The sequence below is a fragment of the Schistosoma mansoni genome, chromosome 2, assembly GCF_000237925.1.
Source record: "Schistosoma mansoni strain Puerto Rico chromosome 2, complete genome".
In the NCBI taxonomy this organism is placed as follows: domain Eukaryota; kingdom Metazoa; phylum Platyhelminthes; class Trematoda; order Strigeidida; family Schistosomatidae; genus Schistosoma; species Schistosoma mansoni.
Window position 1 is genome coordinate 5,318,197 of NC_031496.1, and position 12,374 is coordinate 5,330,570.

At 35.7% G+C, this 12,374-nt stretch overlaps 2 protein-coding genes across 2 annotated transcripts in view; one reads left to right on the top strand and one right to left on the bottom strand.

Moving 5' to 3' along the window:
• Positions 1-1,655, top strand: Smp_022570.1 (ATXN7L3-like protein). Its single transcript, XM_018795439.1, has 2 exons — positions 1-432; positions 1,179-1,655. Exons 1-2 carry the CDS (start codon positions 95-97, stop codon positions 1,537-1,539), a joined length of 699 nt encoding a protein of 232 aa, XP_018649752.1. The 5' UTR covers positions 1-94; the 3' UTR covers positions 1,540-1,655.
• Positions 1,656-3,795: 2,140 nt separating this feature from the next.
• The window catches only part of Smp_134250 (putative heparan sulfate n-deacetylase/n-sulfotransferase), a gene marked incomplete at its 3' end in the record, with an annotated part of 30,686 nt that continues 22,107 nt past the window's right edge, over positions 3,796-12,374 (bottom strand). Inside the window, exons 9-14 of the mRNA XM_018795440.1 lie at positions 11,999-12,293; positions 10,894-11,258; positions 10,264-10,322; positions 10,062-10,173; positions 8,379-8,488; positions 3,796-4,051 (exon numbers count right to left, since the gene is read on the bottom strand). Coding sequence (XP_018649753.1) covers positions 3,796-4,051; positions 8,379-8,488; positions 10,062-10,173; positions 10,264-10,322; positions 10,894-11,258; positions 11,999-12,293 — 1,197 coding nt within the window. The remainder of the gene's footprint in view (positions 4,052-8,378; positions 8,489-10,061; positions 10,174-10,263; positions 10,323-10,893; positions 11,259-11,998; positions 12,294-12,374) is intronic.

Genomic DNA, 12,374 nt, shown 5'->3' on the forward strand with positions numbered 1-12,374 from the left:
CATGAATACATATACATCGTTGTGAGAAAATACATTTCCGTTTTTTATTTACCAAGTAGCGGTCCTGAATATTACCTACATTAATACGAAATAAATGCAAAAGCCCTTTGCTGTAACACATAGTGATCTTCAGGATATTCTGCAAGAATTTATTGATGAGTTAGTAGACTCATGTTTGATGGATGGAATTTTAACAATGCATCGTGCAATAAAGTTAGGATATTTCCATATAATTGCTCCTGAACAAAATCCAAACCTGTCGGATAATCTTGGCAATGGTTCTTCGAATTCAGGCTCTGGCAGAGACCCTAGCAAAACTGCCAGTTGCTGTCGATGTGGAAAATGTAATTGTAAGGTTGCTGCTACACGCTATGCTGTTCATTTATCTAATTGTATGGGATTAGGGAGAAACAGTTCAAGAAGAGCCAACAAGTAAGTGAGACACTTCTATATTGATGTTTTATTGAACCTTTGGTCTTGCTACGGTCATTTTCATGGGTCAGTCATTAATATCTTCGTTTCCATTATGGAGTCTATTGTAACAAATTTAGTTGAGACAGACCAACAAATTATTGTCTTTCTTTGAAATTCACCACCCAAAATATCAGTGTAATTCATTTCCTGCAGTATTGCCAGCTTGTTTGTTGACAACAGATTTTAGAACCAAAACCTCTAACTCTTTAAACTGACAGATAGCATGCACAGTCGTACCTAACACCGCCGTTGCACGCTTAATAGTCTTTATTTTATTCTTAGTGTAACTTTGGATATAAATAGAATTCATGGCGAACTCATAATGTGAATTTCCCTCACGTTTGAAGTACCACGGTTATTAGTTTCTATATGCATGGAATGAAGTGATATTTGAGGATTTTGAGGGTAACATGGAGTTGGGAGAAATATTATTCTCAGACATGAACATATTAAGTGTAGTAGTATATCTTTCAAAATTATTAATAGTTTACAGTTGGGGTGTCATATAAAATTCCGCATTGCTAAAAATTGAAGTGCGAATGCACTGAGAATAATTATGGATACTTGGGAGCCCGTATTTCAACTCCCATTATAAGAAACGAAAACGGCTGCTTGCTTTGGTTTGGACAGTGGTGTTATATCATCACCTTAAACTCTAATAAAAGAGTTGATCATTAAGCAATAAAGTATTTTTGTACTTTTAGACGCATAGCAGAACAACAACGTTTAGAAGATGATGATACCGAAACTGAGGAGAATTTCTTGGAGTCATCTTCGGGTGACATGATTTCGTACAAGAACTCAGCAACTTCATCTGACCAATTGGAATGCAAATATTCTAACGGAACAGTTAATCATCATCGATCACCCTTAAAACTGACAATCTCTTTGGTACCAGGTTCTGGGAAGCTAGATCACTCTTCCAAACATTCAAACAGACAACTTGACCCAACGGCTGGTGGTAATGAATATAGCTGTCTGGATGAAAACAATTCATTAAAAACTACCCAGAGTTCACATCTTAAATCAAACTTACCGACTGTAGTGAGTGAATCCAGCACTTGATAGGAAGTGAGAACGACTCTCTGTCTATTAGATGAAATTTATGTGAAGCACCAAGATCATTACGTTTTGACTGCATTTTACAATATTAAGCTTGTAAATAAAAAGTATTCTGTGATTGTATCCGAAAGTCTTATAACTTTTCGTGTGATTTTTTATGATATGAACTTATTATTTTTCTAACAAAAATGAGACACTTAGTTACATTTCCCTGTTTTAAAACCCATTTATATTCCCCAAAAAGCCACATCGGACGTATACGTGTGCATAATGTTATTTAAAAGGTAGAATAACACAACGTTGGTACGAACTACTAGCAACTTTTTGCTTTACAGGTTATGTAGACTGTAACACAGCAACAACACTCACGTTTGTGTATGAGTTCTTAGGAGCAACAAATATTTTAATAGGCAACGGTCTTGTGTGATTACATGGATTATGGTATGCTAAATGGAATAAAATTTGTGATTTAGTGATAGGGTTTCAGGTATCAAACATCGCTAAGCTACAAACACGTACTACTGTTCATCACAGGGGAGTTTCTTCCTTTCACTGTAGGGAGATCATAACGTCGCTGCCATAAATTAAATTAGGATATAATTTGAAGACACTCTTCTCATTGTGTTTGACAAGTAAAGTCTCTATATCTAGTGGCTCACAGATAGAAATATTGTAAAAAAAACATTAGGGCCAGCAAAATATCAAGGATAAATACAGAAAAAGTGTGGGGACCCTGTTTAGAGAATTTACACTATAAACTATTAGGAGCCCACAGTATGTTTGCATCATTGTGAGATGAAACGGACCTATAACTCAATAATGCACGAAGTAAAATTCGAACTATCGTGCAATGACTTGTTAATTATTGAGAGCAGTTTTGTAACACACGGCAGCTGAATAACTACAACAAGATAAGAAACCTGAAAAGCCACTCAACGAATCGAAGTATTAGTGCAGTTTTTGATTGAAAGAAAATCTACAAGATCGTTGACTGATTGGTATATATATGTATATAGAAACAACGTGTTTGACTATTACAGCGACAAGTGTTTAATTCGTTTATTTGTGGGGATGGTTGGTTTTGAAATCAGCGCGAATGCTATCCCCTCATATGAACTTATAGGAAGATATAAAGACTTATCTTGTTTTCTTAGGTCCACCGGTATCGTTTGGAAGATCTCACTCACTAACAATGACCTAAAAGGAAACTAAATCATCTGATTTCAGTATATATGGTCCGAATACTGAACACAGTCCAGGAATACTAAGAATTTGTTTTTTGTCGAAAATGGCACATGTTTAGATCTTAAAACAGTAATTTTCATTGACAACCAGCTTGGATATGGGGAGTGGTTCGTTCGCATGTATTTATGTAGCCAGGTGCTATTCACGGTGAGATCACTAGAAATAGGAAACGCGATCGCGGTTACATAGAAATCTTTAAGATTGTAGAGAACAGATTCACCATGCCACTGTAGTCATTTCTGAATTCTATATAGATATGGTCTCCAAAGGGGTGACTTATATAATTACATGAGGACCATAACCAAACGTCAATCAAATATTACAATAATTGATGTAAGGCTTTTCACTAACACATGAAGCTCTCTTTATACATATTCTATAGTTACCAACACATAATTAAAAAAGTCCTCAATATAGTGTCTGTTGACCAAAATAGATTAAGCTGCTACTTTTGTCTTGCATTCTATGTAACCCCAACGACTCTGATCTATATGTTCACATGAAACCCATATCTTACATCCATAAGCGGTCATCATTTTACTTATCTTCCACTGTTATATATCCATAGGCTAAAAATGTACGTTGCTAAGCGATATAGTTGTTTTTCGAGTACAATAATCCTTAACTACCGATTACTAGTGCAATTTTCTATATTGGTGTTGAAATCGATTTAGCAGTTACATTACCCATCATAGTTGTTTGTATCGCTTTTAAATGCTACACAGTGTCATATATATATGAAGTGACTTCGGTAGCAGCTGGTTACCAAGTCTTAGGTGCTTATTTTCGAATACATTTAGCTGCGTTACAGAGGATTGATATTACTATCAAGACTCGAACATATAACATATTTCTTACTTTCTAAAGTGATTTTTGATTGAAATCATCAGGGAACAAATGATAAATATATATAAAGAGAAAAGTGAATTTTTTAAAGTTCATTAATTAAGAAATGCAGAAATGACAACATTTTGTACAAGCACAGTTAACCAAGAAACAAAAGACATTAATAGGCTAATCGCTCATTTTAATCCATGATGGGAGTTTGTGTGTATTTAATGTCAATGTACTACTCCATAGAGGATATTTTTGTAACAATCTATACAGTTTATGATTAGCCTCAGAGAAATACAATTCCATTAAGTTTGGCAATAAAGTATTACGATCTAATGGTTCATAGGTTCTTCCTTTGCTTCGACCCAAGCAACCATTATTCCAACTAAATGCGTTTCTAGTAGTCACACAGAAGAAGCCTTTTTTACGATTGAAGCTAAATACAGATTGTGAGAAGAAAAATGTGTTTTAATTTAATTGAAATCATGTCATAGATCTTTTAACATACAAAATAATTTAAAGTTAAGTAGAATTAGATAGTTGCTTGAATTTGGTGATGGATAACAGTGAATTTAGAATACACGTTTGGTCGTATTTGAAACCCGCTAACTACAATGACTTAGGTCTCTCTCAGCTGAACGTCTTATAGGAACCCATCCTCCACGTATTGACTTGCAATGGTTACCTGTTATTCAGCGAGTTCAAGTTGGTATTAGAGCTTCTATTAATTTCTTATAACTGAATCAACTAACATCTATTAACGATCCAGGTTGGTGTATAAATTATTTGGTATTTTTTAATGGTTATATATTGAATAAGTTTAGTAGTAGCTGAAAACCAGTCTCAAAACAGTTTCAATGCTGAGTATGAAGTTGACTGAAAATACGTAAGAACAATCAGCTTCCTGATGACAAGTTATGGCTTCTGAGGTAAGACTAACCATGAAATAACAATAATACATACGTACGGTTCCTTGTAGTTCTTAGGAATATCAAGTTCAACTTAGATACTAGAAGTTGGAAAAATGGAGAAAAATTTACAGACATAGATAGATAAGCGACGTTGGGCCCGGTCAGTATTTGCATGGGTGACCTGCATGGGTGACCGGGTGTCGCCGGCTTTTTTAAATTAACCCCCAAATGTCCTGGTATGGCCGAGAGTGGGAGAGTCCGTTCTCCCTCTCCAAATGCTTTCACATGGCCAGAGAATATATAGCCTCTGCCAGGGAATTCCTACTCACTGCCTTCTCGTGGCACCGGTGTTGTTTACGAAATTGAGAGGACGAAAAGCGAATGTCCGGTGCTTTAACCGGGTTGGTGGACACGGAAAGTTCACCTAAGGGAGTTGGAAAACCCTCATTCCAAACCAATGGTGCACATGGGCTCTAGTATCCTAAAGGAACAAATGGCGTATGAATCAGTCGTTGGTCACCGGCTACCATGGGACTGCATCTCCTCATGATGCTCCACTGCCTTGTGGACTAGACCTTCAGATCAAAGGCTCGAGGTGTGGCCCCCTAAGAAAACCACCTGCTTCAGTCTGGGCACCTGAGTAGTATCACAGCCCTCACACAAATCAAATGAGATTTGTGAGGCGCATATTTATCAATATTTACCAATATTTACGTTTTTAAATAAATAAATAAAGTCTGCATCTGCCAACATGGCTCATACTAGAAGTTAGTGACTTCAAGCACTGATGCCACGTTTTGGTTTGGCTGCCCCTAACTCTCTTCCAACCATCCCCTACACTAGTCAGAATAGCGCGTCGTGGTAATCGGTGTTCAGGTATACATAACACGAGGCACAAACATCTCAGTCTATGAAGATTCACAAACTCATTAACTGACTTACCATCATTCCCTAATATACTGTGTCTAACCTCACCATTACTTACCCGGTGATCCCAGCAGATGCGAGCAATATTTCTAAGACATCTGTGGTCAAATACTAGTAACTTACGAGTATCTTCTACTCTTAATGGCCATGTTTCACAGCCGTAAAGTAGAACAGAGCGAACTGCTGCGCAGTATACTCGTCCCTTAATTGATAGACGGATATCTCGCTTTCGCCATAGGTGACGTAAGTTGGCAAAAGCCAAACGAGCTTTTTGAATCCGTGCTGAGATTTCGTCAGATACCAACCCATTAGGGCTGGTCAGACTTCCAAGATAAGTGAAGTTTTTGACGCGTTCTACTGCTTCACTCCCTATCCTTAGTTCAGGTGTTGACGCAGGCCAGTCCTAGAGTAACAATTCATGTTTAGAGGAGGAGAAACGCATTCCAAATATCCTGACATTGTTACTAGGTTCTAACGGAAGACTGCATTTTGTCAGCGTCTTCACCAAACAGAACTGCGTATTCTAAGTCGATAAGTGAACCTCCTCGTAGGAGATCAATTCCTGAAAATTCATTCGAGGAGAGTGTTATTTCCAGCAACAGGTCTACAATGAAGTTAAGCAAAAATGGGGATAGTGGACAGCCTAGTCAGACACCACTTGAGGTTGTAAAATCATATGACAGTTCGCCATAAGCTCTCACTCGACTGGTAGTGTTCGAGTAAAGAGCCTTCACAAGGTTTATGTACTTCTGAGGTACACCTTTCAATGACACACACTGCCACAGAACCTTTCGGCCTACAGAGTCAAATGCTGCCTTCAAGTCAAGAAAAACTATCATTGTCGGACGCCGATAAACATGTCTGTGCTCTGAAACCTGACGAATAGTGAATATGTGGTCGATACAGCCACGACCAGGTCTGAAGGCTGCCTGATTTTCTCGTGTTTGTAGTTCACGAGTCTTAGTTAGGCGCCCGATAATTATTGAGGCTAGTATTTTAGATGCTATGTTAGTCAGATTAATCCCTCTATGGTTATCGCAGGATGATTTGGACCCCTTCTTATACATCGGGACAATCAGTGATTGTGACCAGTCGGATGGGATTACGTCCAACTCCTAGATTTTAGCTAAAATATTAGTCAACCTGATCGCTAAAACTGCACCACCATACTTAAAGACCACTAGAGCCAATTCATCTGCACCGGCTGCTTTTCCTCGTTTCAGATTAGCTACAGCCTTTTGAACTTCAAGTAGAATCGAGGGACCTACTTCAATGTTCCGTTCTGACTGTTTGGGAATGGTGAGTAGTTTCAGAGTAGCTGAAGGCCAGGTGAACTGCTCCTTAAAGTGTTCCGCCCACCATTCCAAATATCTGGACTGAGAGCAGATATGAGTGTCGTCTTTTTCCGAGATTGTCTCGCTTACAATTAACTTCTTAATTCCGGTTTCTTTTATTAGTCTGAAGAGTTGTCTGGTGTTGCCTACAGCCGCTGTTTTTTCCATCTCTTTTGCTTTCGTTGCCCACCACTGCTCATGATCGTTCCTTAGACTTTTAGTCAACCTACATTTGATTTGTTTACGCTCTTCGTCGTGTTCAGAGCCTGATGGGATGAATTTACGCGAATCCATCAGTGAAATAGACTTGGAAGAAATCCATTTGTTTTTTGGAACCCTATGGTTTAAATTACTAATAGATGTTACTGCTGTTTCCACAGCTGTTCGCATGTCTTTCCAAGCAGCATCTGGGTCAGTCTCGTTTACAGAACTGCCTAGATGTGAACTCAGTTGTTCCTGGAATTTACATTTGGCTTTCTCGCCACTGAGTTCAACTCTAATGGGTTTTCTTAGTGTACTTGTCAAAAATAAACGATTGTCTAAGCATAGTTGCAACAGACGATCACCATTATGTGTTCGCTAAGTTAGGATACTAAAATACCCACCTAAATGTCTTTCTGTTTGGTTTAAGCTACCTACCTGGGCATCAAAGTCACCTGCAACAAGTACTATGTCTGATCGCTTAGCTTTTTGAAGTTCATAGAGCTTTCTGTAAAAGTCATCTTTCACTTCATCATGGCTGCAGTCAGTGTGAGCGTAGGTAGAAACCACAAAAAGGCAACGACGTGTATCTCTATCCTTCCGAGTTTTTACGGAGCCGTCTAGCCGAACAGCACATAGATGACCGTTAACAGGGATCCATTCTAGTAGTGCTTGTTTTTAATTAATGTTGTAAGTAGATGACTTATAATATCTTTTCGGTTATGAGTTACTTAATATTGGAATGGTGGTAATCTTTTTGTAAGTTCGTGCAGAACGTTAAGTACAACAACTTAAACTTTTGACTCTTTTATAATCCTTTCATTATTTTGAGAGCAATAACATTTGTTTCTCCCATATATCTGCCACAAGCAACCGCAATATGATTTAAGGAGAAGCTTCCGATTAAATTCAACTCTTCTAGATAAGTAGGCATACATGAATAGCAAAAAAAAACTCATAGGTTTTAAGGTGTGTATATCAATTTGGGTATATACAGTTTCGCTGCTTGTCCCATGAGTAATTTGCGACGATGAGTATATTTTTGTGAAATGCGGGTATATGTGAAGAAAAGATATTCTCACTAATTACAAAAGCACTATTATCATCCAATATTAAGATCACAATGATGACTTGAGAAAATTACTGATTGTGCTACTATTCAGTAACATTTACTTTTGTATTTAGTCATAAAATTAGCTAACAATCACTAGTGTATGGTAAACAGTGTGAAATAATGTAAACTCATGATTTGTCATTAAACTAAAACGAAACAGTCGTCCGATACTCTCTAGTTCAACGGTTGTTATCATTTAACGACCGGAATTATTATGAAACTATAAAAGGTAAAAATACGTAGAAATATTTCTATGAGATATGCTTTCATACTTACTGTAAGTATTGTGAATAATCTAACTGTCTATGAACTAATATAAATTGCTGTACAATCTTCATGATAGGCACTGGGTTTCGAGAAAATCTATCAGCGTCTAAAAGTAAGAGCTGAAAAGAAATCAGATATCTGAATAAATTATTGCAGAAACAACACGTGACATACGTAAAATTGGAACTAAAGAAAGTAATAGCTATATATACTTTAAAGTTATATGATAGTAGCTCAGATTAGTTGTAGATTCTGACAACAGAAGTGCATTTATTTATTACATTTTTTAAAGTAAACATATTACTGTTGGTATATTGACCTATTTCCTAATCTAATTTTTATTCAAGTTTATTTATAATTAAGTTACACCTAATAACTTCCTCAATACTCCTAAAATATGATTTGAGGAGAAACTCAGCCACTGTGATCGGTCTCTACCCCTGTGCCGATTAAATAGCCAGAGAAGCGACATGTTATTAAGTTAGTGAAATACGACTGAATCAGCTACAACTATTATTTGAACACATCCTTATACTTCTAAATACTTATGTAACATAAAATTTAACCAAACGCCCAATCATCATAGTTTGCTTAAATCTGTATTTCATTTACTATACAACCTTGGCTAGAAAAAATTGTCTGATTTAACCAATGCTTCACTGATCCACTTTCATACTACATCTTTCAATAATGACATCTGCAGAATAACAGTTGATAACGATAGAAATAGTATGAACATTGTTGAAGAATTGAATAAATCAATCAGTCAAATAAAATAGCGTGACAGTGACACAATGATACACTAAATAGACTCCTCCATATCTAAAAGCTGATGGGGCGCAGAAATCAACGTTTTTATACTTGATGATATTTAGTATTGTTATATCTAGAGCTTAGATTCTTATTATACCGAGAACAGCTTGAACACTAGAACCCTCCAAGTCCCTAATGAGATGTCGGAAGACGATGGAAAGGAATGGTATTCCAAACAGTGTCAAACATGGTACGAAACTATAAGGTATTTATAGTTTTTTAGTAAAAACGAGTCATCATTATAGTCATCCAATCCGAATACAGAAAGTTTTAGCATTTGTCCAATAGAGAAGCTACACGTATAGATTCTAAGATATTCTTCCTAAAGATGATTGGATAGAATATCTTCGGCTCTTTCTAAGCCCCTTAGAGCTTCCTCGAGTTCAGCTGTGAGCCGTCCTTACAAGTATTAAAAAGAAGCAAATACAAACCTGGGAAAGTTCACAGGTTATTTAAATCAGGAGAGTTTTTACATATTCAAAATATGTGGATTCACTTTTCTACGGAAGCATAACTCATACACGATTTGATAAATATATGGTGCTGTTAAGTACCAGGAAGCCAGTGTATCACTGTTTGTTATCCATTGAAAATTGTTTGTAATGCACTGAAACTGTTCAGAATATGTACAAAACTCATCAAAAGATTATCTTATGATAAAATTTTTATACGTAGACAGCAAGACACTTATTCTTTTTTGCAATTTTACGCCATACAGGATAAATGATTACGTGATGTATTCAGTAATCAAAAGAAACTGAGATAAATCGGTTTAGCCTCTTTCCCAATAAAGTTTGTAATCTGTAGTAGCTAAAAATGGATGTTAAACATCTTTAATCTTAAAACAATAAAGTAGCAAATGAAAAAATGGATAAGTACCTGTGAGGCCGGAAAATATGTCAGCCAGTTACGTAAATATTGTTCGTAATTCCCTGGACCAATGCATCGAGACCACAAGTGATTAATGCTTGAAACAAGTTGCTGCATTAAACTTGAATTCTTAATGTCGATAGAAAGGTTAGAAAATCTATCAGTTGGTACAATGCTAAGTAGAGTAGCCTCAGTTAGATTATAACCATACCGCATCAGATCAACAAAAGACAACAGCTGTGGAGCAATATCTCTATGGGCTAAACGATGCTTTATTAAAAAAACATAAATAAAAGATATGTTCACAGTGAGAAATACGATTGGTAGATATATACTATCAATTAATCGTACTCATGGCAATGAAAAACAGAAATCGCGGTGTTGACTTATATCAAGAGGTGGTAAATCTTAAAGTAAAGGCTACGACTCTTAGGTTACATTACAAGTACACTGGTCTTACGAATTGATCAACCTGACATTCTCTAAAAGCAATCCCCGATTGAACTAATTCATATTCATTCCTACACGATAACTAATACTTCGTAAATCAGTAAACATAGCAAATATGCAAATTACTCAATCATAGCAAATTTGTAACTAAATAAAGAAGAAATTTGAACAATAGTGTATTTTTTTTAAAATTTGAGATACCTCGAAATAAAAAAAGCGTAAATGTTAATGCACAGAAGCTCATTAGATATTATAACGTATACCTTCTAAAATAAACAACTCTAAGGACAAATTTAACAGTGAGAGATATGTATAAATCTCTATATATAGTACACAAATAGATCTGGATAAGATTGACATAAAATAACAAAAATTTTATAAGAAAGCTTACTTGATACCATGAATAAGCTCGTTCAATTGGATTGCGTAGAAGAACAATCAATTTCACCTCGGGCATTAAAGCTTGAATTCGTGCTGGCGATTTAGGATTATCAAAGTAGGTAGCTGATTTTTCAAATCGTATTTGTTCAGCGGCATAGCTTTTTAAATAATTAGACCTATTATTATCAAAATCATAAGCATGCGTTGGAGATATAATTGAATTATTCGGAAACTGATTCATATACCAATGTACACCACGTGAATAAATATCATCAGAACTGAAAAATTGTAACTCTTCAAAAGTAGAATCATGTTGAAATCGATTAGACATTAATTCAGGATTTAATAAAAGAAAATGTAATAGAGCTGTAGAACCTACATAAAAAGTTGACAAAAACAAAACAAGAAAATGAAGTTGCACGATATATATATATATATATATATATATATAGAGAGAGAGAGAGAGAGACTACAATTAACTGAATATTTTAAATTTTCTTCAGTTAATCGTAATTTCAATGCAGTTATGATATGTTAATTAACCAAATTATCTCAAATATTCTAGAACTATCAACCAAAGCAATCATAAAAGCCCCATTAAAACTTTGATGCTTAAATCATTTCACATTGTGAACGGATTATTTGTTAATGACTGGCATTTCATTTTCCTACAATAACACTTTAAAGTTGGATATCGCTGGATTACCAACTCAGTGGTCTAGAGGTCAAGCGTCCGTGCACGAGACTGTAGGTCCTGGGTTCAGTTCCTGCGCGCGGGGTCGTGGGTGCACACTACTGAGGAGTACCATACTAGAATGAAGAGGTCGTCCAGTGCTTCCAGGTTTTCAATTGTGGTCTAACATTGTTTGGTTCATAATTGAAATAAACTAACAATTTTGTTTACAATTATCAAATTGAACTATCAGCTGAATCATTACCCATAAGTGGTTTCATTCCTTCAACAAACCTTGACACCATAAAGTGGAATATATATATATATATATATAGCTGAAGGGAAAAACATTTCACTAAATTTGATAAAATAAATTTTCAAAAAAACATAGAAAATAAAGAGGACTTGTGAAAAACTAAGCAGTCGTAAATTTAAAACAAACCAGTTTTTTGAGGTCCAATAATAATAAAACTTGGTAGATGATTTGATCCACACGGCCAATCACTTGGCCATAATTCATGAAGATGTGAATTACGACAAGGGTCTGAATACAAAGGAAGTTCATTGACACCGTATAATTTGAAACGTTCAGAGTAGATATTAGCTAATTCTGAAGGAGGTGATGTAATTAGCTTAATATTTGTCCAGTTCGTCATGAATTCAAAAATAGCATTAAATAAATAAAGAGCTAGTCGGTCATTTCCATAATTGACAAGATGTGTCATAAAGATGGACACCTAATCAATAAAGATAATATGATAATTATTATGATTAATACTACGTAGTATTATGATATTTATAATAGAAGCAATAGGACA

Excerpts from the sequence above, each read along its gene's own strand:
- Smp_022570.1 (XM_018795439.1), top strand. The coding sequence starts at position 95 with ATGCAAAAGCCCTTTGCTGTAACACATAGTGATCTTCAGGATATTCTG. Across the intron at positions 433-1,178 it reads AGTTCAAGAAGAGCCAACAA|ACGCATAGCAGAACAACAAC; the intron begins GTAAGTGAGACA and ends TTGTACTTTTAG.